We start from the raw sequence: 27920 nt of genomic DNA on the forward strand, positions 1-27920 counted from the left end.
TAACCTCACTAGTCTGGTAGTGTATCCTCACTGTAGTCTGGTAGTGTATCCTCACTGTAGTCTGGTAGTGTATCCTCACTGTAGTCTGGTAGTGTAACCTCACTGTAGTCTAGTAGTGTAACCTCACTGTAGTGTAACCTCACTGTAGTCTAGTAGTGTAACCTCACTGTAGTCTAGTAGTGTAACCTCACTGTAGTCTAGTAGTGTAACCTCACTGTAGTCTGATAGTGTAACCTCACTGTAGTCTAGTAGTGTAACCTCACTGTAGTCTAGTAGTGTATCCTCACTGTAGTGTAACCTCACTAGTCTGGTAGTGTATCCTCACTGTAGTCTGGTAGTGTATCCTCACTGTAGTCTAGTAGTGTAACCTCACTGTAGTCTGGTAGTGTAACCTCACTGTAGTGTAACCTCACTAGTCTAGTAGTGTATCCTCACTGTAGTGTAACCTCACTAGTCTAGTAGTGTATCCTCACTAGTCTGGTAGTGTATCCTCACTGTAGTCTAGTAGTGTAACCTCACTAGTCTGGTAGTGTATCCTCACTGTAGTCTGGTAGTGTAACCTCACTGTAGTCTAGTAGTGTAACCTCACTGTAGTCTAGCAGTGTATCCTCACTGTAGTCTAGTAGTGTAACCTCACTAGTCTGGTAGTGTATCCTCACTGTAGTGTAACCTCACTAGTCTGGTAGTGTATCCTCACTGTAGTCTGGTAGTGTATCCTCACTGTAGTCGTATAGTGTAACCTCACTGTAGTCGTGTAGTGTAACCTCACTGTAGTCTGGTAGTGTATCCTCACTGTAGTCTGGTAGTGTATCCTCACTGTAGTCGTATAGTGTAACCTCACTGTAGTCGTATAGTGTAACCTCACTGTAGTCTGGTAGTGTAACCTCACTGTAGTGTAACCTCCCTAGTCTGGTAGTGCAACCTCACTGTAGTGTAACCTCACTAGTCTGGTAGTGTAACCTCACTGTAGTCTAGTAGTGTAACCTCACTAGTCTGGTAGTGTAACCTCACTGTAGTCTGGTAGTGTAACCTCACTGTAGTGTAACCTCACTAGTCTGGTAGTGTAACCTCACTGTAGTGTAACCTCACTAGTCTGGTAGTGTAACCTCACTGTAGTGTAACCTCACTAGTCTGGTAGTGTAACCTCACTGTAGTGTAACTTCACTAGTCTGGTAGTGTAACCTCACTGTAATGTAACCTCCCTAGTCTGGTAGTGTAACCTCACTGTAGTGTAACCTCACTAGTCTGGTAGTGTAACCTCACTGTAGTCTAGTAGTGTATAATCTCACTGTAGTGTAACCTCACTGTAGTCTACATACAGCATCTTCTAGTCTTTCTTGATGCCACAACATCTGCTATTATTATGAGTGTGAGGATAGTCTGTATCAGAGAGGAGAAGGCTGTTTGGTTGGCCTGCTCCCTCTGTTCTACAGAGGGGGGCAGTCAATTTGACCATGTAGAGGGAAATAGTAAGTGCTCTTTCATATTCCTATGTCTTACATTGTCAGATGTTTTCTCTTTTAGTTTGTCTCAATTACAAGCCTATTCTTTTCACGATTTCTCATTCATTGTCATAGGTATTTTCTTTGAACTGCAATCTAGCTGCACCATCCATGTCCTTGACTGTCCTTCTGTATTAATGTTTTACATTTATCACATAGTCAATACGTTTTACATGTATCTCAGCTTATCACATCTCTTTACATTGATCATATCACTTATGTGCCAAGTTCTGCCAACCCTGTTTCACCTGGATACTGCCTCATGGCCAATCTGTCTCCATCACATATACATACTAGGTAGTAGTGTACTCTCTCTCTCGCTGTCCCAGCTCAGCTCTGACATCACAATGACTAGTCAGAAGATGAGTTCTCTACACGTTGATTTAGAACACTCTGACATCACAATGACTAGTCAGAAGATGAGTTCTCTACACGTTGATTTAGAACACTCTGACATCACAATGACTAGTCAGAAGATGAGTTCTCTACACGTTGATTTAGAACACTCTGACATCACAATGACTAGTCAGAAGATGAGTTCTCTACACGTTGATTGAGAACTCTGACATCACAATGACTAGTCAGAAGATGAGTTCTCTACACGTTGATTTAGAACACTGACATCACAATGACTAGTCAGAAGATGAGTTCTCTCCACCTTGATTTAGAACACTGACATCACAATGACTAGTCAGAAGATGGGTTCTCTCTACACGTTGCTTTAGAACATTCTGACATTCTCTCAACTTCCATTGGTCAATCCCTCGCTCGCTCCCTGGAGTTCTCTGGTTGCTGTGGTGAATGGCTTGGCTAGAGTAGTGTCCACTGGTCATCTTAGCTAGTCTGATCAACTTTCCATTACTTGTTCATTACTAGTCCTCAGACCCCCTACTCAAACTGCTGAGGACTAACCCCAAACCCTTTTTATATTTGCAGTGAATGCTGGTTAAGTATCTTATGTATAAAAGTGGTTCTCATCAGGAGAAGTCTTTTGTCTTCTTCAGGTGGTTAGTGGTTCAGGTGGTTTTAACCTGCGGTTATCCCAGGGTGGGTTAGGCAGTCATACAGGCCTGACGCCAGTCCAGTCTCTCTCCCTCCATCTCTCTCTCCTATCCGTTTAGTGAAGAGATTATCTCCTCCGCTCGACTCTGTGCTCTCCTCCAGAGTGAGGTCTTATGGGCCTAATGACACCTCCCTGTAGTAGGACCTCCCCCCTCCTCCTCCTCAGTGGCTGGAGAGAAGAGCGTTTCCACTGCTCTGCTCTGACCCCTCTGAGGTCAAACAGCCCTTTTAGAAAGTTAATATCCAGCAACACAAGCTATGTTTATCTCTCTGGTTGTTGGTTCTCGGAGGAACGGGAGGGTTTTTGGGGGGGCTGGAAAGACAATACATAAACACCTTTGTTGGGGGTCGGGGCTGGAGACAAGGGAGCGAGGTCAGTGGGATGACTGAGTCCTGTCCTTAGTGCCAAACATCCACCTCTCTTCTCCCTTTCCTCCTCCTCATCCCCCTCTCCCAGGCTCAGCCCTGGTCACCTGTATTGGAACAGATCTCTGTAAGCCTGGGGGATCTTTTCTATCTCCACAGGCCGAGGCAGGAAGTGCGTTAGTTTCTGGTGTTTCTTCGTCCTCCCCCCCTCCCGTGGCGAGCCGTCCTTGTTGAGCGCTACGTAGTAGAAGCGTCCGGTGTCGGTGTGTTTGTAGAGCGTAGAGGCGTATGTGTTGTACCAATTCTCCTCAAACTGCTCTCTGAACACGCACTCCGCTGTTAACTTCTTCTGCGGAAGAGAGGGAGAGATGGTTGAGTGTGGTGTCCATACAGTAGCTTCATTAGGATAGAATTTATGGATCAGTTCATTTATATTGCATTCACATTTTGCCAACAGTTTGAGGAGCAAACTTCACAGCAACAAATTTACTACACAATAATCAACAACAAAGAAGGTAAGAAGGGGTACTAAGGGAGAGAGAAGGTAAGAAGGGGTACTAAGGGAGAGAGAAGGTAAGAAGGGGTACTAAGGGAGAGCGAAGGTAAGAAGGGGTACTAAGAGAGAGAGAAGGTAAGAAGGGGTACTAAGGGAGAGAGAAGGTAAGAAGGGGTACTAAGGGAGAGAGAAGGTAAGGGGTACTAAGGGAGAGCGAAGGTAAGGGGTACTAAGAGAGAGAGAAGGTAAGGGGTACTAAGGGAGAGCGAAGGTAAGGGGTACTAAGAGAGAGAGAAGGTAAGAAGGGGTACTAAGGGAGAGAGAAGGTAAGAAGGGGTACTAAGGGAGAGAGAAGGTAAGGGGTACTAAGGGAGAGAGAAGCTAAGAAGGGGTACTAAGAGAGAGAGAAGGTAAGAAGGGGTACTAAGGGAGAGAGAAGGTAAGGGGTACTAAGGGAGAGAGAAGGTAAGGTGTACTAAGGGAGAGAGAAAGGTAAGAAGGGGTACTAAGGGAGAGAGAAAGGTAAGAAGGGGTACTAAGGGAGAGAGAAGGTAAGTGGTACTAAGGGAGAGAGAAGGTAAGAAGGGGGACTAAGGGAGAGAGAAGGTAAGGGGTACTAAGGGAGAGAGAAGGTAAGAAGGGGTACTAAGGGAGAGAAGGTAAGAAGGGGTACTAAGGGAGAGAAGGTAAGAAGGGGTACTAAGGGAGAGAAGGTAAGAAGGGGTACTAAGGGAGAGAAGGTAAGAAGGGGTACTAAGGGAGAGAAGGTAAGAAGGGGTACTAAGGGAGAGAAGGTAAGAAGGGGTACTAAGGGAGAGAAGGTAAGAAGGGGTACTAAGGGAGAGAAGGTAAGAAGGGGTACTAAGGGAGAGAAGGTAAGAAGGGGTACTAAGGGAGAGAAGGTAAGAAGGGGTACTAAGGGAGAGAAGGTAAGAAGGGGTACTAAGGGAGAGAAGGTAAGAAGGGGGACTAAGGGAGAGAAGGTAAGAAGGGGTACTAAGGGAGAGAGAAGGTAAGAAGGGGTACTAAGGGAGAGAGAAGGTAAGAAGGGGTACTAAGAGAGAGAAGGTAAGAAGGGGTACTAAGGGAGAGAGAAGGTAAGAAGGGGTACTAAGGGAGAGAGAAGGTAAGAAGGGGTACTAAGGGAGAGAGAAGGTAAGGAAGGGGTACTAAGGAGAGAGAAGGTAAGGAAGGGGTACTAAGGGAGAGAAGGTAAGAAGGGGACTAAGAGAGAGAGAAGGTAAGAAGGGGACTAAGAGAGAGAGAAGGTAAGAAGGGGACTAAGAGAGAGAGAAGGTAAGGGGTACTAAGGGAGAGAGAAGGTAAGAAGGGGTACTAAGGGAGAGAGAAGGTAAGAAGGGGTACTAAGGGAGAGAGAAAGTAAGAAGGGGTACTAAGGGAGAGAGAAGGTAAGAAGGGCTACTAAGGGAGAGAGAAGGTAAGAAGGGGTACTAAGGGAGAGAGAAGGTAAGAAGGGGGACTAAGGAAGAGAAGGTAAGAAGGGGTACTAAGGGAGAGAGAAGGTAAGAAGGGGGACTAAGGAAGAGAGAAGGTAAGAAGGGGTACTAAGGGAGAGAGAAGGTAAGAAGGGGGACTAAGGAAGAGAAGGTAAGAAGGGGTACTAGGGTAGTGTGTTGTTATTGGTCACAGGGGAGGGTAGTGTGATGTTATTGGTCACAGGGGAGGGTAGTGTGTTGTTATTGGTCACAGGGGAGGGTAGTATGATGTTATTGGTCACAGGGGAGGGTAGTGTGATGTTATTGGCTGGCTAAGGAGTATTGGTGTATCTGAGGGGTCTTTGGCCTGGTTTGCTAACTACCTCTCTCAAAGAGGTCAGTGTATAAAGTCAAAAAATCTGCTGTCTCAGCCACTGCCCGTCAACAAGGGAGTACCCCAAGGCTCAATCCTAGGCCCCACGCACTTTCTCAATTTACATCAACAACATAGCTCAGGCAGTAGGAAACTCTCATCCATTTATATGCAGATAATACAGTCTTATACTCAGCTGGCCGCTCCCTGGATATTGTGTTAAATGCTCTACAATAAAGCTGTGTCCAACAAGCTTTCACTGCCCTTAACCCTGTTCTGAACACCTCCAAAACAAAGGTCATGTGGTTTTGTAAGAAGAATGCTACAGTCGGCCTTTATACAAACAAGCCATTTGCCACACAGGCCTGCTATCATTCACTATGAACTGGACTGTGTGTTTACAGGCAGTAGGGCCTGCCATCATTCACTATGAACTGGACTGTGTGTTTACAGGCAGTAGGGCCTGCCATCATTCACTATGAACTGGACTGTGTGTTTACAGGCAGTAGGGCCTGCCATCATTCACTATGAACTGGACTGTGTGTTTACAGGCAGTAGGGCCTGCCATCATTCACTATGAACTGGACTGTGTGTTTACAGGCAGTAGGGCCTGTTAGTCACTATGAACTGGACTGTGTGTTTACAGGCAGTAGGGCCTGCCATCATTCACTATGAACTGGACTGTGTGTTTACAGACAGTAGGGCCTGTCATCATTCACTATGAACTGGACTGTGTGTTTATAGACAGTAGGGCCTGTCAGTCACTATGAACTGGACTGTGTGTTTACAGGCAGTAGGGCCTGTCATCATTCACTATGAACTGGACTGTGTGTTTACAGACAGTAGGGCCTGTCATCATTCACTATGAACTGGACTGTGTGTTTACAGGCAGTAGGGCCTGCCATCATTCACTATGAACTGGACTGTGTGTTTACAGGCAGTAGGGCCTGTCATCATTCACTATGAACTGGACTGTGTGTTTACAGGCAGTAGGGCCTGTCATCATTCACTATGAACTGGACTGTGTGTTTACAGGCAGTAGGGCCTGCCATCATTCACTATGAACTGGACTGTGTGTTTACAGGCAGTAGGGCCTGTCATCATTCACTATGAACTGGACTGTGTGTTTACAGACAGTAGGGCCTGTCATCATTCACTTTGAACTGGACTGTGTGTTTACAGGCAGTAGGGCCTGTCAGTCACTTTGAACTGGACTGTGTGTTTACAGGAAGTATCAACAGCACGACTTTAGATCATTAGAAAGCATTTGCCAAAAGCCATAAAATGCACCTGAATGTAAATATGTCAACACCACTGGAGTCCTCTTACATTTGGGAACTTTACAGTCCTATTGATCGAACAACCATGAAAAGGTAGGCTCTCTCTCCCTCAGTTATACACATCAACAACCATGAAAAGGTTGGCTCTCTCTCCCTCAGTTATACACATCAACAACCATGAAAAGGTAGTCTCTCTCTCCCTCAGTTATACACATCAACAACCATGAAAAGGTAGGCTCTCTCTCCCTCAGTTATACACATCAACAACCATGAAAAGGTAGTCTCTCTCTCCCTCAGTTATACACATCAACAACCATGAAAAGGTAGTCTCTCTCTCCCTCAGTTATACACATCAACAACCATGAAAAGGTAGTCTCTCTCTCCCTCAGTTATACACATCAACAACCATGAAAAGGTAGTCTCTCTCTCCCTCAGTTATACACATCAACAACCATGAAAAGGTAGGCTCTCTCTCTGTTATGCACATCAACAAGATAAACAACTAATGCTAGCCAGAGCAAGATGAGCTTAAATCAAATGAAGGAACATTAGATAAACCCTAAACAGTTTCAGCAAGATGGCTGTCAAAATTGTACTGATAAACGATGGCTGTCAAAATTGTACTGATAAACGATGGCTGTCAAAATTGTACTGATAAACGATGGCTGTCAAAATTGTACTGATAAACGATGGCTGTCAAAATTGTACTGATAAACGATGGCTGTCAAAATTGTACTGATAAACGATGGCTGTCAAAATTGTACTGATAAACGATGGCTGTCAAAATTGTACTGATAAACGATGACATGAAAATTGTACTGATAAACGATGGCTGTCAAAATTGTACTGATAAACGATGGGGAATTGTAGCCTAATCGTCCTTCTGCAGCTTGCTTGCAACCAAGCACCAAAGCTAACTGGCTAAAGTTGACTAGCTAGCTACTTCCAGACACAAATGAGAGAACACCTCACTCTGACCATTTTACTCATCGTAGCAGAGCTGGTTAGGATGTTTACATGTTATCTAGAACATTCTTAATTAACTATTACTTTTTTTGTCTGCGTTTACTGCATTTGTCTGGCCTATATCGAATCTTCCATTCCTCTCAAAAATGTTAGAAAAGGCTGCCTTCCTGAAGACAATGTATACGAAATGCTTCAGTCTGGTTTTAGACCCCATCATAGCACTGAGACTGCACTTGTGAAGGTGGTAAATGACATTTTAATGGTATCAGACCGAGGCTCTGCATCTGTCCTCGCGCTCCTAGACCTTTGTGCTGCTTTTGATACCATCGATCACCACATTCTTTTGGAGAGATTGGAAACCCAAATTGGTCGACACGGACAAGTTCTGGCCTGGTTTAGATCTCATCTGTCAGAAAGATATCAGTTTGTCTCTGTGAATGGTTTGTCTTCTGTACCTCAAGGTTCCGTTTTAGGACCACTATTGTTTTCACTATTTATTTTACCTCTTGGGGATGTCATTCGAAAACATGTTAACTTTCACTGCTATGCGGATGACACACAGCTGTACATTTCAATGAAACATGGTGAAGCCCCAAAATTGCCCTTGCTAGAAGCATGTGTTTCAGACATAAGGAAGTGGATGGCTGCAAACTTTCTACTATTAAACTCGGACAAAACAGAGATGCTTGTTCTAGGTCCCAAGAAACAAAGAGATCTTCTGTTGAATCTGACAATTAATCTTATTGGTTGTACAGTCGTCTCAAATAAAACTGTGAGGGACCTCTGCGTTACTCTGGACCCTGATCTCTCTTTTGAAGAACATATCAAGACCATTTCAAGGACAGCTTTTTTCCATCTACTTAACATTGCAAAAATCAGAAACTTTCTGTCCTGTATCCATGTTTTGTCACTTCTAGGTTAGACTACTGCAATGCTCTACTTTCCGGCTACCCGGATAAAGCACTAAATAAACTTCAGTTAGTGCTAAATACGGCTGCTAGAATCCTGACTAAAACTAAAACAATTGATCATATTACTCCAGTGCTAGTCTCCCTACACTGGCTTCCTGTCAAAGCAAGGGCTGATTTCAAGGTTTTACTGCTAACCTACAAAGTATTACATGGGCTTGCTCCTACCCATCTCTCTGATTTGGTCCTACATACCTACACGTACACTACGGTCACAAGACGCAGGCCTCCTAATTGTCCCTAGAATTTCTAAGCAAACAGCTGGAGGCAGGGCTTTCTCCAATAGAGCTCCATTTTTATGGAATGGTCTGCCTACCCATGTGAGAGACACAAATTCAGTCTCAACCTTTAAGTCTTTACTGAAGACTCATCTCTTCAGAGGGTCATATGACTGAGTGTAGTCTGGCCCAGGAGTGTGAAGGTGAATGGAAAGGCTCTGGAGCAAAGAACCGTCCTTGCTGTTTCTGCCTGGCCGGTTCCCCTCTCAGAGTCACTGGCTTACTGGTGCTCTTCCATGTCGTCCCTAGGAGGAGTGCGTCACAGACACGATCTTCCTGACCGGTTTTATGCCCCCCTAGGGCTCGTATGGTGGCTTGTCTCAGTATAGTAAATTTGGTCTGTTGATATCCCTCTTGTGGTGTGGGGGCTGTGCTTCGGCAAAGTGGGTGGGGTTATATCCTGCCTGTTTGGCCCTGTCCGGGGGTATCATCGGATGGGGCAACAGTGTCTCCTGACCCCTTCGGTCTCAGCCTCCAGTATTTATGCTGCAGTAGTTTATGTGTCGGGGGGCTAGGGTCAGTTTGTTATATCTGGAGTACTTCTCCTGTCCTATTCGGTGTCCTGTGTGAATCTAAGTGTGCGTTCTCTAATTCTCTCCTTCTCTCTTTCTTTCTCTCTCTCGGAGGACCTGAGCCCTAGGACCATGCCTCAGGACTACCTGGCATGATGACTCCTTGCTGTCCCCAGTCCACCTGGCCGTGCTGCTGCTCCAGTTTCAACTGTTCTGCCTGCGGCTATGGACCCCTGACCTGTTCATTGGACGTGCTACCTGTCCCAGACCTGCTGTTTTTGACTCTCTCTCTCTACCGCACCTGCTATCTCTGACTCTGAATGATGGGGGTGCAGAGACGAGGATAGAAGACAGGAGAGTCAAGGAGTGGAGGGAGTAGAGGAGAGGAGAGGAGAGGGGGGGTAGAGATGAGGATAGAGGACAGGAGAGTCAAGGAGAGGAGGGAGTAGAGGAGAGGAGAGGGGGGGTAGAGATGAGGATAGAGGACAGGAGAGTCAAGGAGATGACGGAGGAGAGGAGAGAGGAGAGGAGGAATGTGTAGAGGGGGGTAGAGGACAGGAGAGTCAAGGAGTGGAGGGAGTAGAGGATAGGAGAGGAGGGGTAGAGATGAGGATAGAGGACAGGAGAGTCGAGGAGAGGAGGGAGTAGAGGGGGTAGAGGAGAGGAGGGAGTAGAGGAGAGGAGGGAGTAGAGGAGAGGAGGGAGTAGAAGAGAGGAGGAATGTGTAGAGGGGGGTAGAGGACAGGAGAGTCAAGGAGTGGAGGGAGTAGAGGATAGGAAAGGAGGGGTAGAGATGAGGATAGAGGACAGGAGAGTCAAGGAGAGGAGGGAGTAGAGAGGAGGGAGTAGAGGAGATGAGGGAGTAGAAGAGAGGAGAGGAGGGGTAGAGATGAGGATAGAGGACAGGAGAGGAGGGAGTAGAGGAGAGAGGAGAGGAGGAATGTGTAGAGGGGGGTAGAGGAGAGGAGGGAGTAGAGGAGAGGAGGGAGTAGAGGAGAGGAGGGAGTAGAAGAGAGGAGGAATGTGTAGAGGGGGTAGAGGACAGGAGAGTCAAGGAGTGGAGGGAGTAGAGGATAGGAAAGGAGGGGTAGAGATGAGGATAGAGGACAGGAGAGTCAAGGAGAGGAGGGAGTAGAGAGGAGGGAGTAGAGGAGATGAGGGAGTAGAAGAGAGGAGGAATGTGTAGAGGGGGGTAGAGGAGAGGAGGGAGTAGAGGAGAGGAGGAATGTGTAGAGGGGGGTAGAGAAGTGTTTAACTTACCGACCCATAGAGCTCTCCTCTCTCGTTCATGCCCAGGTAGAGTCCTGCGTCCACTCCTCTAATACTGACCAGCCCTACAGCCAGACTGATGAACTCTAGGATACCTGGAGAGGACAGAGACAACACCTGTCAGAGATATAGACCAGCCCTACAGCCAGACTGATGAACTCTAGGATACCTGGAGAGGACAGAGACAACACCTGTCAGAGATATAGACCAGCCCTACAGCCTGGACAGACAAGTATGTGAACTCTTTGGAATGACCTGGACTTCTGCATAAATTGGTCATAAAATGTGATCTGATCTTCATCTAAATCACGACACCAGACAAACCCAGTCTGCTTAAACTAATAACACACTAATTATTGTAATTTTCTTGTCTATATTGAATGTGTCATTTAAACATTCCCAGTGTAGGTTGTGAATGTATGTGAACCCCCCCCCCCCTAATGGCTAATGACTTCTCCAAAAACTAATTGGAGTCAGTATAATATATATAACTATAGGTTATATTAGTATACTGTAACTATAATATATATATATATATAACTATAGGTTATATTAGTATACTGTCACTATAATATATAACTATAGGTTATATTAGTATACTGTCACTATAATATATAACTATAGGTTATATTAGTATACTGTAACTATAATATATAACTATAGGTTATATTAGTATACTGTAACTATAATATATATATATAACTATAGGTTATATTAGTATACTGTAACTATAATATATAACTATAGGTTATATTAGTATACTGTAACTATAATATATATATAACTATAGGTTATATTAGTATACTGTCACTATAATATATATATATATATAACTATAGGTTATATTAGTATACTGTAACTATAATATATAACTATAGGTTATATTAGTATACTGTCACTATAATATATATATAACTATAGGTTATATTAGTATACTGTAACTATAATATATAACTATAGGTTATATTAGTATACTGTAACTATAATATATAACTATAGGTTATATTAGTATACTGTAACTATAATATATATATAACTATAGGTTATATTAGTATACTGTCACTATAATATATATATATAACTATAGGTTATATTAGTATACTGTAACTATAATATATATATAACTATAGGTTATATTAGTATACTGTAACTATAATATATATATAACTATAGGTTATATTAGTATACTGTAACTATAATATATATATAACTATAGGTTATATTAGTATACTGTAACTATAATATATATATATAGGTTATATTAGTATACTGTAACTATAATATATATATATATATAACTATAGGTTATATTAGTATACTGTCACTATAATATATATATATATATAACTATAGGTTATATTAGTATACTGTAACTATAATATATAACTATAGGTTATATTAGTATACTGTCACTATAATATATATATAACTATAGGTTATATTAGTATACTGTAACTATAATATATAACTATAGGTTATATTAGTATACTGTAACTATAATATATAACTATAGGTTATATTAGTATACTGTAACTATAATATATATATAACTATAGGTTATATTAGTATACTGTCACTATAATATATATATATAACTATAGGTTATATTAGTATACTGTAACTATAATATATATATAACTATAGGTTATATTAGTATACTGTAACTATAATATATATATAACTATAGGTTATATTAGTATACTGTAACTATAATATATATATATATATATATATATATATATATATATATATATATATATATATAACTATAGGTTATATTAGTATACTGTCACTATAATATATATATATAACTATAGGTTATATTAGTATACTGTCACTATAATATATATATAACTATAGGTTATATTAGTATACTGTAACTATAATATATATATATATAACTATAGGTTATATTAGTATACTGTCACTATAATATATATATAACTATAGGTTATATTAGTATACTGTCACTATAATATATATATATATAACTATAGGTTATATTAGTATACTGTAACTATAATATATATATAGGTTATATTAGTATACTGTCACTATAATATATAACTATAGGTTATATTAGTATACTGTAACTATAATATATATATATAACTATAGGTTATATTAGTATACTGTCACTATAATATATATATATATAACTATAGGTTATATTAGTATACTGTCACTATAATATATATATAACTATAGGTTATATTAGTATACTGTAACTATAATATATATATATATAACTATAGGTTATATTAGTATACTGTAACTATAATATATATATATATAACTATAGGTTATATTAGTATACTGTCACTATAATATATATATAACTATAGGTTATATTAGTATACTGTAACTATAATATATATATATAACTATAGGTTATATTAGTATACTGTCACTATAATATATATATAACTATAGGTTATATTAGTATACTGTAACTATAATATATATATATATAGGTTATATTAGTATACTGTAACTATAATATATATATATATATATATATAACTATAGGTTATATTAGTATACTGTAACTATAATATATAACTATAGGTTATATTAGTATACTGTAACTATAATATATATATATATAACTATAGGTTATATTAGTATACTGTCACTATAATATATATATATAACTATAGGTTATATTAGTATACTGTCACTATAATATATATATAACTATAGGTTATATTAGTATACTGTAACTATAATATATATATATATATAACTATAGGTTATATTAGTATACTGTAACTATAATATATATATATATAGGTTATATTAGTATACTGTAACTATAATATATAACTATAGGTTATATTAGTATACTGTCACTATAATATATATATAATATAGGTTATATTAGTATACTGTAACTATAATATATACTATAATATAATATATAACTATAGGTTATATTAGTATACTGTAACTATAATATATATATATAGGTTATATTAGTATACTGTCACTATAATATATATATATATAACTATAGGTTATATTAGTATACTGTAACTATAATATATAACTATAGGTTATATTATATACTGTAACTATAATATATATATATAACTATAGGTTATATTAGTATACTGTAACTATAATAATATATAACTATAGGTTATATTAGTATACTGTAACTATAGGTTATATATATATAACTATAGGTTATATTAGTATACTGTAACTATAATATATATATATAACTATAGGTTATATTAGTATACTGTAACTATAATATATATATATAACTATAGGTTATATTAGTATACTGTCACTATAATATATATATAACTATAGGTTATATTATAATACTATATATATATAACTATAGGTTATATTAGTATACTGTAACTATAATATATATATATATATATATAACTATAGGTTATATAGTATACTGTCATATATATATAACTATAGGTTATATTAGTATACTGTAACTATAATATATATATATATAACTATAGGTTATATTAGTATACTGTCACTATAATATATATATATAACTATAGGTTATATTAGTATACTGTCACTATAATATATATATAACTATAGGTTATATTAGTATACTGTAACTATAATATATATATATATAACTATAGGTTATATTAGTATACTGTAACTATAATATATATATATATAACTATAGGTTATATTAGTATAACTATAATATATATATAACTATAGGTTATATTAGTATACTGTAATATATAATATAGGTTATATATATAGGTTATATTAGTATATAACTATAATATATAACTATAGGTTATATTAGTATACTGTAACTATAATATATATAACTATAGGTTATATTAGTATACTGTCACTATAATATATATATACTATAGGTTATATTAGTATACTGTCACTATAATATATATATAACTATAGGTTATATTAGTATACTGTAACTATAGGTTATATTAGTATACTGTAACTATATAATATATACCTATAGGTTATATTAGTATACTGTAACTATAATATATATATATATAGGTTATATTAGTATACTGTAACTATAATATATACCTATAGGTTATATTAGTATACTGTCACTATAATATATATATATATAGGTTATATTAGTATACTGTAACTATAATATATACCTATAGGTTATATTAGTATACTGTAACTATAATATATATATATAGGTTATATTAGTATACTGTCACTATAATATATATATAACTATAGGTTATATTAGTATATACTATAATATATATATATATAGGTTATATTAGTAACTATAATATATATATAACTATAGGTTATATTAGTATACTGTAACTATAATATATACTGTAACTATAGGTTATATTAGTATACTGTAACTATAATATATACCTATAGGTTATATTAGTATACTGTCACTATAATATATATATAACTATAGGTTATATTAGTATACTGTAACTATAATATATACCTATAGGTTATATTAGTATACTGTAACTATAATATATAACTATAGGTTATATTAGTATACTGTAACTATAATATATATATATAGGTTATATTAGTATACTGTAACTATAATATATAACTATAGGTTATATTAGTATACTGTAACTATAATATATATATATATAACTATATGTTATATTAGTATACTGTAACTATAATATATAACTATAGGTTATATTAGTATACTGTAACTATATTATATAACTATAGGTTATATTAGTATACTGTAACTATAATATATACCTATAGGTTATATTAGTATACTGTAACTATAATAAATATATATATAACTATAGGTTATATTAGTATACTGTAACTATAATATATAACTATAGGTTATATTAGTATACTGTAACTATAATAAATATATATATAACTATAGGTTATATTAGTATACTGTAACTATAATAAATATATATATAACTATAGGTTATATTAGTATACTGTAACTATAATATATATATAACTATAGGTTATATTAGTATACTGTAACTATAATATATAACTATAGGTTATATTAGTATACTGTAACTATAATATATAACTATAGGTTATTAGTATACTGTAACTATAATATATAACTATAGGTTATATTAGTATACTGTAACTATAATATATATATATATAACTATATGTTATATTAGTATACTGTAACTATAATATATAACTATAGGTTATATTAGTATACTGTAACTATAATATATAACTATAGGTTATATTAGTATACTGTAACTATAATATATATATATATATAACTATAGGTTATATTAGTATACTGTAACTATAATATATATATAACTATAGGTTATATTAGTATACTGTAACTATAATATATATATAACTATAGGTTATATTAGTATACTGTAACTATAATATATATATAGGTTATATTAGTATACTGTAACTATAATATATATATATATATAACTATGTTATATTAGTATACTGTAACTATAATATATATATATATATAACTATAGGTTATATTAGTATACTGTAACTATAATATATACCTATAGGTTATATTAGTATACTGTAACTATAATATATAACTATAGGTTATATTAGTATACTGTAACTATAATATATATATATAGGTTATATTAGTATACTGTAACTATAATATATAACTATAGGTTATATTAGTATACTGTAACTATAATATATATATATATAACTATATGTTATATTAGTATACTGTAACTATAATATATAACTATAGGTTATATTAGTATACTGTAACTATAATAAATATATATATAACTATAGGTTATATTAGTATACTGTAACTATAATATATAACTATAGGTTATATTAGTATACTGTAACTATAATATATAACTATAGGTTATATTAGTATACTGTAACTATAATATATATATATATATATAACTATAGGTTATATTAGTATACTGTAACTATAATATATAACTATAGGTTATATTAGTATACTGTAACTATAATATATATATATATAACTATAGGTTATATTAGTATACTGTAACTATAATATATAACTATAGGTTATATTAGTATACTGTAACTATAATATATATATATAACTATAGGTTATATTAGTATACTGTAACTATAATATATAACTATAGGTTATATTAGTATACTGTAACTATAATATATAACTATAGGTTATATTAGTATACTGTAACTATAATATATAACTATAGGTTATATTAGTATACTGTAACTATAATATATACCTATAGGTTATATTAGTATACTGTAACTATAATTTATATATTATATTATATATTAACTAATTGGAGTCAGTATAATATATATATAACTATAGGTTATATTAGTATACTGTAACTATAATATATAACTATAGGTTATATTAGTATACTGTAACTATAATATATAACTATAGGTTATATTAGTATACTGTCACTATAATATATAACTATAGGTTATATTAGTATACTGTCACTATAATATATATATATATATAACTATATGTTATATTAGTATACTGTAACTATAATATATATATATATAACTATGTTATATTAGTATACTGTAACTATAATATATATATAACTATGTTATATTAGTATACTGTAACTATATATAATATATATAACTATATGTTATATTAGTATACTGTAACTATAATAATAATAATAATAATAATATATATATATATATATATAACTATAGGTTATATTAGTATACTGTAACTATAATATATATATATATAACTATAGGTTATATTAGTATACTGTAACTATAATATATAACTATAGGTTATATTAGTATACTGTAACTATAATAAATATAACTACAGGTTATATTAGTATACTGTAACTATAATATATAACTATAGGTTATATTAGTATACTGTAACTATAATAAATATAACTACAGGTTATATTAGTATACTGTAACTATAATATATAACTATAGGTTATATTAGTATACTGTAACTATAATATATATATATAGGTTATATTAGTATACTGTAACTATAATAAATATAACTACAGGTTATATTAGTATACTGTAACTATAATATATATATAACTATAGGTTATATTAGTATACTGTCACTATAATATATATATAACTATAGGTTATATTAGTATACTGTAACTATAATATATATATATAGGTTATATTAGTATACTGTAACTATATAATATATATATATATATATATATATATATATATATATATAACTATAGGTTATATTAGTATACTGTAACTATAATATATAACTATAGGTTATATTAGTATACTGTAACTATAATATATACCTATAGGTTATATTAGTATACTGTAACTATAATATATATATAACTATAGGTTATATTAGTATACTGTCACTATAATATATATATAACTATAGGTTATATTAGTATACTGTAACTATAATATATAACTATAGGTTATATTAGTATACTGTAACTATAATATATATATAACTATAGGTTATATTAGTATACTGTAACTATAATATATATATAACTATAGGTTATATTAGTATACTGTAACTATAATATATATATAACTATAGGTTATATTAGTATACTGTAACTATAATATATATATAACTATAGGTTATATTAGTATACTGTCACTATAATATATAACTATAGGTTATATTAGTATACTGTAACTATAATATATACCTATAGGTTATATTAGTATACTGTAACTATAATATATATATAACTATAGGTTATATTAGTATACTGTAACTATAATATATATATAACTATAGGTTATATTAGTATACTGTCACTATAATATATATATATAGGTTATATTAGTATACTGTAACTATAATATATATATAACTATAGGTTATATTAGTATACTGTAACTATAATATATATATATATATAACTATGTTATATTAGTATACTGTAACTATAATATATATATATATAACTATAGGTTATATTAGTATACTGTCACTATAATATATATATAACTATAGGTTATATTAGTATACTGTAACTATAATATATACCTATAGGTTATATTAGTATACTGTCACTATAATATATATAACTATAGGTTATATTAGTATACTGTAACTATAATATATATATATATATAACTATGTTATATTAGTATACTGTAACTATAATATATATATAACTATGTTATATTAGTATACTGTAACTATAATATATATATAACTATAGGTTATATTAGTATACTGTAACTATAATATATATATAACTATAGGTTATATTAGTATACTGTAACTATAATATATAACTATAGGTTATATTAGTATACTGTAACTATAATATATATATAACTATAGGTTATATTAGTATACTGTAACTATAATATATATATAACTATAGGTTATATTAGTATACTGTAACTATAATATATAACTATAGGTTATATTAGTATACTGTAACTATAATATATAACTATAGGTTATATTAGTATACTGTAACTATAATATATAACTATAGGTTATATTAGTATACTGTCACTATAATATATATATATATATATAACTATAGGTTATATTAGTATACTGTAACTATAATATATATATATATAACTATAGGTTGTATTAGTATACTGTAACTATAATATATATATATAGGTTATATTAGTATACTGTAACTATAATATATATATATAGGTTATATTAGTATACTGTAACTATAATATATATATAACTATAGGTTATATTAGTATACTGTAACTATAATAAATATATATATATAACTATAGGTTATATTAGTATACTGTAACTATAATAAATATATATATATAACTATAGGTTATATTAGTATACTGTAACTATAATATATATATATATAACTATAGGTTGTATTAGTATACTGTAACTATAATATATATATAACTATAGGTTATATTAGTATACTGTAACTATAATATATATATATAGGTTATATTAGTATACTGTAACTATAATATATATATATAGGTTATATTAGTATACTGTAACTATAATATATATATATAGGTTATATTAGTATACTGTAACTATAATATATATATATAGGTTATATTAGTATACTGTAACTATAATATATATATATAGGTTATATTAGTATACTGTAACTATAATATATAACTATAGGTTATATTAGTATACTGTAACTATAATATATATATATAACTATAGGTTATATTAGTATACTGTAACTATAATATATATATATATAACTATAGGTTGTATTAGTATACTGTAACTATAATATATATATAACTATAGGTTATATTAGTATACTGTAACTATAATATATATATATATAACTATAGGTTATATTAGTATACTGTAACTATAATATATATATAACTATAGGTTATATTAGTATACTGTAACTATAATATATATATAACTATAGGTTATATTAGTATACTGTAACTATAATATATATATATAGGTTATATTAGTATACTGTAACTATAATATATATATAACTATAGGTTATATTAGTATACTGTAACTATAATATATATATATAACTATGTTATATTAGTATACTGTAACTATAATATATATATATATAACTATAGGTTATATTAGTATACTGTCACTATAATATATATATAACTATAGGTTATATTAGTATACTGTAACTATAATATATACCTATAGGTTATATTAGTATACTGTAACTATAATATATATATATAGGTTATATTAGTATACTGTAACTATAATATATATATATATACCTATAGGTTATATTAGTATACTGTAACTATAATATATATATATAGGTTATATTAGTATACTGTAACTATAATATATATATATAGGTTATATTAGTATACTGTAACTATAATATATATATATATAACTATAGGTTATATTAGTATACTGTCACTATAATATATATATATAACTATAGGTTATATTAGTATACTGTAACTATAATATATATATATATATAACTATAGGTTATATTAGTATACTGTAACTATAATATATATATAACTATAGGTTATATTAGTATACTGTAACTATAATATATATATAACTATAGGTTATATTAGTATACTGTAACTATAATATATATATAGGTTATATTAGTATACTGTAACTATAATATATATATATATATAACTATGTTATATTAGTATACTGTAACTATAATATATATATATATATATAACTATAGGTTATATTAGTATACTGTCACTATAATATATATATAACTATAGGTTATATTAGTATACTGTAACTATAATATATACCTATAGGTTATATTAGTATACTGTAACTATAATATATATATATAGGTTATATTAGTATACTGTAACTATAATATATATATATATATATATATATAACTATAGGTTATATTAGTATACTGTAACTATAATATATACCTATAGGTTATATTAGTATACTGTAACTATAATATATATATATAGGTTATATTAGTATACTGTAACTATAATATATATATATAGGTTATATTAGTATACTGTAACTATAATATATATATATAGGTTATATTAGTATACTGTAACTATAATATATAACTATAGGTTATATTAGTATACTGTAACTATAATATATAACTATAGGTTATATTAGTATACTGTAACTATAATATATAACTATAGGTTATATTAGTATACTGTAACTATAATATATATATAACTATAGGTTATATTAGTATACTGTAACTATAATATATATATATATATATATAACTATGTTATATTAGTATACTGTAACTATAATATATATATATATATATATAACTATGTTATATTAGTATACTGTAACTATAATATATATATATATATATATATATATAACTATGTTATATTAGTATACTGTAACTATATATAATATATATAACTATATGTTATATTAGTATACTGTAACTATAATAATAATAATAATAATAATATATATATATATAACTATAGGTTATATTAGTATACTGTAACTATAATATATAACTATAGGTTATATTAGTATACTGTAACTATAATAAATATAACTACAGGTTATATTAGTATACTGTAACTATAATATATAACTATAGGTTATATTAGTATACTGTAACTATAATAAATATAACTACAGGTTATATTAGTATACTGTAACTATAATATATATATAACTATAGGTTATATTAGTATACTGTAACTATAATATATATATATAACTATAGGTTATATTAGTATACTGTAACTATAATATATATATATAACTATAGGTTATATTAGTATACTGTAACTATAATATATAACTATAGGTTGTTAGTATACTGTAACTATAATAAATATAACTACAGGTTATATTAGTACACTGACACACCTACGGGAGTCTGCATTGTGTTGCTCACTAGCTAAGTGGCTAGATGTCAAGATCTTCTTGGTTACGTTGTTTTATGCATCAACATGTTTTTTTTAGTAACCAAAAAAGTATAAAACAAATCTAAAAATATATATTTTAGATTCTTCAAAGTAGCCACCCTTTGCCTTGATGACAGCTTTGCACACACTTGGCATTCTCTCAACCAGCAACATGAGGTAGTCAGCTGGAATGCATTTCAATTAACAGGTATGTCTTCTTAAAAGTTAATTTGGCGAATTTCTTTCCTTCTTAATGCATTTGAGCCAATTAGTTATGTTGTGACAAGGTAGGGGTGGTATACAGAAGATAGCCCTATTTGGTAAAAGACCAAGTCCATATTATGGCAGGAACAGATCAAATAAGCAAAGAGAAACGACAGACCATCATTACTTTAAGACATGAAGATCAGTCAATACGGAACATTTCAAGAACTTTGAAAGTTTCTTCAAGTGCAGTCGCAAAAACCATCAAGCGCTGTGATGAAACGGGCTCTAATTTTTATTTAACCTTTATTTAACGAGGCAAGTCAGTTAAGAACAAATTCTTATTTTCAATGAGGAACAGTGGGTTAACTGTTCAGAGGCAGAACAACAGATTTGTACCTTGTCAGTTCGGGGGTTTGAACTTGCAACCTTCCGGTTACTAGTCCAACGCGCTAACCACTAGGCTACCCTGCCGCCCCTCATGAGGACTGCCACAGTAAAGGAAGACCCAGAGTCCCCATTGGGGACGAGCCAATGATTGGGACTGGGTTGGGGACAGCTGCTCTCTGACCAGTTGTTATGGGAAGCAGAGGTGCGTCCCACTCGTTCTAGATGTTTCTCTCCATGAGGTGCGTCCCACTCGTTCTAGATGTTTCTCTCCATGAGGTGCGTCCTACTCGTTCTAGATATTTCTCTCCATGAGGTGCGTCCTACTCGTTCTGGATGTTTCTCTCCATGAGGTGCATCCCAAATGGCACCCTATAATTCCCTTCAGAGTGTGCTACTTTTGACCAGAGCCCATAGACAGAACATATTGAATGTTTTCCCACAGTATTTGGACTCTACCTGAGGTGAAGCCTGAACAGGGATGTTTTCTAATAGTGGATAGAAACTGTGGATAAACACCAGCACAGCTGATGCAGAATACAGATGCTATTAGTGCTTAGTTCGTGTTTACCATCCGGTCCACCCCTGGACAGGACACGACTGGGCTGTATTCCAAATGTAGTGCACTATTAATGACCAGGGCACATAGGGTGCCATTTGGGACTCAGCCAGCCTCTTAGTCTCTGATCCTCTAGGCCAGTGGTTCCCAAACGTTTTATAGTCCCTTCAAACGTTCAACCTCCAGCTGCGTACCCCCTCTAGCGCCAGGGTCATCTGTACCCCCTCTAGCGCCAGGGTCATCTGTACCCCCTCTAGCACCAGGTTCAGCTGTACCCCCTCTAGCACCAGGGTCAGCTGTACCCCCTCTAGCACCAGGGTCAGCTGTACCCCCTCTAGCACCAGGGTCAGCTGTACCCCCTCTAGCACCAGGGTCAGCTGTACCCCCTCTAGCACCAGGGTCAGCTGTACCCCCTCTAGCACCAGGGTCAGCTGTACCCCCTCTAGCACCAGGGTCAGCTGTACCCCCTCTAGCACCAGAGTCAGCTGTACCCCCTCTAGCACCAGGGTCAGCTGTACCCCCTCTAGCACCAGCGTCAGCTGTACCTCCTCTAGCACCAGCGTCAGCTGTACCTCCTCTAGCACCAGGGTCAGCTGTACCCCCTCTAGCACCAGGGTCAGCTGTACCCCCTCTAGCACCAGGGTCAGCTGTACCCCCTCTAGCACCAGCGTCAGCTGTACCTCCTCTAGCACCAGCGTCAGCTGTACCTCCTCTAGCACCAGGGTCAGCTGTACCCCCTCTAGCACCAGGGTCAGCGCACTCTCAAATGTTGTTGTTTGCCATCATCGTAAGCCTGCCACACACACTATACGATATATTTATTAAACATTAGAATGAGTGTGAGTTTGTCACAACCGGCTCGTGGGAAGTGACAAAGAGCTCTTATAGACCAGGGCACAAATAATAATATCATAATAATCAATCATTTTGCTCTTTATTTAACCATCTTACATATAAAACCTTATTTGTTCATCTAAAATGGTGAATAACTCACCACAGGTTAATAAGAAGGGTGTGCTTGAAAGGATGCACATAACTCTGCAATGTTGGGTTGTGTTGGAGAGAGTCTCGGTCTTAAATCATTTTCCACACACAGTCTGTGCCTGTATTTAGTTTTCATGCTAGTGAGGGCCGAGAATCCACTCTCACATCAAACAAAGTGTCAATACTTTGCCCCTTGATAACCAGCGCACTTCTGTATGTTGTAAAAGCGTTACATGGTCGCTGCCCATATCAGTGCATAGTGCAGAAAATACAGAAGAGTTCAGAGGTCTTGCTTTAACAAAGTTAACCATTTTCACTGTGGTGACAAAAACATATTTCAAGCTGTCAGGCATTCCCTTGGCAGCAAGAGCCTCTAGGTGGATGCTGCAGTGTACCCAAGAGCCTCTCGGTGGATGCTGCAGTGTACCCAAGAGCCTCTAGGTGGATGCTGTAGGGTGCCCAAGAGCCTCTAGGTGGATGCTGTAGGGTACCCAAGAGCCTCTAGGTGGATGCTGTAGGGTACCCAAGAGCCTCTAGGTGGATGCTGTAGGGTACCCAAGAGCCTCTAGGTGGATGCTGTAGGGTACCCAAGAGCCTCTAGGTGGATGCTGCAGTGTACCCAAGAGCCTCTAGGTGGTTGCTGCAGTGTACCCAAGAGCCTCTAGGTGGATGCTGTAGGGTACCCAAGAGCCTCTCGGTGGATGCTGCAGTGTACCCAAGAGCCTCTCGGTGGATGCTGCAGTGTACCCAAGAGCCTCTCGGTGGATGCTGCAGTGTACCCAAGAGCCTCTAGGTGGATGCTGTAGGGTACCCAAGAGCCTCTAGGTGGTTGCTGCAGTGTACCCAAGAGCCTCTAGGTGGATGCTGTAGGGTACCCAAGAGCCTCTAGGTGGATGCTGCAGTGTACCCAAGAGCCTCTCGGTGGATGCTGCAGTGTACCCAAGAGCCTCTAGGTGGATGCTGTAGGGTACCCAAGAGCCTCTCGGTGGATGCTGCAGTGTACCCAAGAGCCTCTCGGGTGGATGCTGCAGTGTACCCAAGAGCCTCTAGGTGGATGCTGTAGGGTACCCAAGAGCCTCTAGGTGGATGCTGTAGGGTACCCAAGAGCCTCTCGGTGGATGCTGCAGTGTACCCAAGAGCCTCTAGGTGGATGCTGTAGGGTACCCAAGAGCCTCTAGGTGGATGCTGTAGGGTACCCAAGAGCCTCTAGGTGGATGCTGCAGTGTACCCAAGAGCCTCTAGGGGGATGCTACAGTGTACCCACGTGGTGTCGGGAGCAACTGTTGCAGGCATGTTACCACTCCACTATGTCTCCCTGTTATGGCTTTGGTGCCGTCAGTACAGATACCAACATGAGCAGCAGCTATGTTTGGCTACATATGGACCGTTAGTGGAATTTACATGAGAGGGTAACGGTTAATGTGATTGGATGAGTAACGGTTAATGTGATTGGATGAGTAACGGTTAATGTGATTGGATGAGTAACGGTTCATGTGATTGGGATGAGTCATTTGGGACTCCATTTGGGTTAATGTGGTGCCATTTGGGTTAATGTGATTGGATGAGTAACGGTTAATGTGATTGGATGAGTAACGGTTAATGTGATTGGATGAGTAACGGTTAATGTGATTGGATGAGTAACGGTTAATGTGATTGGATGAGTAACGGTTAATGTGATTGGATGAGTAATGGTTAATGTGATTGGATGAGTAACGGTTAATATGATTGGATGTTCATTATTTGACCAGGCTACCTGTATTTGACATTGTGTTGTAATTTCGCTGAACACTAGATGGTTGAATATTATTTTTGGCAGAGAAACGAGGCTACTGAGGTGAGAGAAAAAAACTCACCTAAATGTATAGTCCCGTTGGAAAATATAAATGGGGAAAAAAAGTGAACCACATTATTATTTGGCGTACCCCCAACGGCATTGGGAATACCTGCTCTCTGATAATGCTGCCAGGGAAGGAAACACCAGCTCTCTCTGATTCTCTACGATAATGCTGCCAGGGAAGGAAACACGAGCTCTCGCTGATCCTCTACGATAATGCTGCCAGGGAAGGAAACACGAGCTCTCGCTGATCCTCTACGATAATGCTGTCAGGGAATGAAACACGAGCTCTCTCTGATTCTCTATGATAATGCTGTCAGGGAATGAAACACGAGCTCTCTCTGATTCTCTACGATAATGCTGTCAGGGAATGAAACACCAGCTCTCTCTGATCCTGGCCACCTTTTAATCAAACCCATCTTCTCCCAGCACTGACACCTGCTCTGCATTCTAACCCAAAGTGAAGCCAGAAACAAACACTACCCAACCCTCTCCAGGCCTGTTTCAGCCTCCTCAACCCTGTTCATCACTCCTCAACCCTGTTCATCACTCCTCAACCCTCTCCAGGCCTGTTTCAGCCTCCTCAACCCTGTTCATCACTCCTCAACCCTGTTCATCACTCCTCAACCCTGTTCATCACTCCTCAGCCCTGTTCATCACTCCTCAACCCTGTTCATCACTCCTCAACCCTGTTCATCACTCCTCAACCCTGTTCATCACTCCTCAACCCTCTCCAACCCTGTTCATCACTCCTCAACCCTGTTCATCACTCCTCAACCCTGTTCATCACTCCTCAACCCTGTTCATCACTCCTCAACCCTCTCCAACCCTGTTCATCACTCCTCAACCCTGTTCATCACTCCTCAACCCTGTTCATCACTCCTCAACCCTGTTCATCACTCCTCAACCCTGTTCATCACTCCTCAACCCTGTTCATCACTCCTCAACCCTGTTCATCACTCCTCAACCCTGTTCATCACTCCTCAACCCTGTTCATCACTCCTCAACCCTGTTCATCACTCCTCAACCCTGTTCATCACTCATCAACCCTGTTCATCACTCCTCAACCCTCTCCAACCCTGTTCATCACTCCTCAACCATGTTCATCACTCCTCAACCCTGTTCATCACTCCTCAACCCTGTTCATCACTCCTCAACCCTGTTCATCACTCCTCAACCCTGTTCATCACTCCTCAACCCTGTTCATCACTCCTCAGTCCTGTTCAAATGTGTTCAGCCCTCCTCAGCCTGGTTCAAACCTCCTCAATACTCTGCAGCCCTCCTCAGCCCTCTCCAGCCCTGCTCAGCCCTCCTCAACCCTCTCCAGCCCTGTTCAGCCCTCCCCAGTCCTCTCCAGCCCTGTTCAGCCCTCCTCAGTCCTCTCCAGTCCTCTTCAGCCCTCCCCAGTCCTCTCCAGCCCTCCCATGTCCCCTCCAGCCCTCCCCAGCCCTCCCCAGTCCTCTCCAGCCCTCCCCAGTCCTCTCCAGCCCTCCCCAGTCCTCTTCAGTCCTCTTCAGTCCTCTCCAGCCCTCCCAGCCCTGTTCAGTCCTCTCCAGCCCTGTTCAGTCCTCTCCAGCCCTGTTCAGTCCTGTCCAGCCCTGTTCAGCCCTCTCCAGCCCTCTTCAGCCCTCTCCATCCCTGTTCAGCCCTCTCCAGCCTTCCCCAGTCCTCTCCAGTCCTCTCCTGCCCTTTTCAATCCTCTTCAGTCCTGTTCAGTCCTCTCCAGCCCTGTTCAGCCCTCTCCAGCCCTCCCCAGTCCTCTCCAGCCCTCCCCAGTCCTCTCATGCCTTTTCAGCCCTCCCCAGTCCTCTCCTGCCCTGTTCAGCCCTCCCAGCCCTCTCCAGCCCTCCCCAGTCCTCTACTGCCCTGTTCAGTCCTCCTCAGCCCTCTCCAGGCCTCTCCAGCCCTACCCAGCCCTCTCCAGTCCTCCCCAGTCCTCCCCAGCCCTCTCCAGTCCTCCCCAGCCCTCTCCAGCCCTCCTCAGCCCTCCCCAATCTTCTCCAGCCCTCCCCAGTCCTCTCCAGCCCTCTCCAGGCCTCTCCAGCCCTCTCCAGTCCTCCCCAGTCCTCTCCAGTCCTCTCCAGTCCTCCCCAGCCCTCCCCAGCCC

The 27920-nt window shown here is 35.6% G+C and overlaps 1 protein-coding gene across 2 annotated transcripts in view; it reads right to left on the bottom strand.

Moving 5' to 3' along the window:
- Positions 1 to 1194: 1194 nt before the first annotated feature.
- fgf16 (fibroblast growth factor 16) overlaps positions 1195 to 27920 on the bottom strand; it is a 33636-nt gene continuing 6910 nt past the window's right edge. The window contains exons 2-3 of one of the 2 annotated variants that reach the window (XM_046325093.1): positions 10500 to 10603; positions 1195 to 3276 (exon numbers count right to left, since the gene is read on the bottom strand). In XM_046325093.1, coding sequence (XP_046181049.1) covers positions 3034 to 3276; positions 10500 to 10603 — 347 coding nt within the window. In that variant the 3' untranslated portion in view covers positions 1195 to 3033. Of the gene's footprint in view, positions 3280 to 10499; positions 10604 to 27920 lie in introns of both variants that reach the window. The other variant, XM_046325092.1, reaches the window with a different exon arrangement.

The sequence above is a fragment of the Oncorhynchus gorbuscha genome, linkage group LG23 (assembly GCF_021184085.1).
Source record: "Oncorhynchus gorbuscha isolate QuinsamMale2020 ecotype Even-year linkage group LG23, OgorEven_v1.0, whole genome shotgun sequence".
NCBI classification, from domain to species: Eukaryota; Metazoa; Chordata; class Actinopteri; order Salmoniformes; family Salmonidae; genus Oncorhynchus; species Oncorhynchus gorbuscha.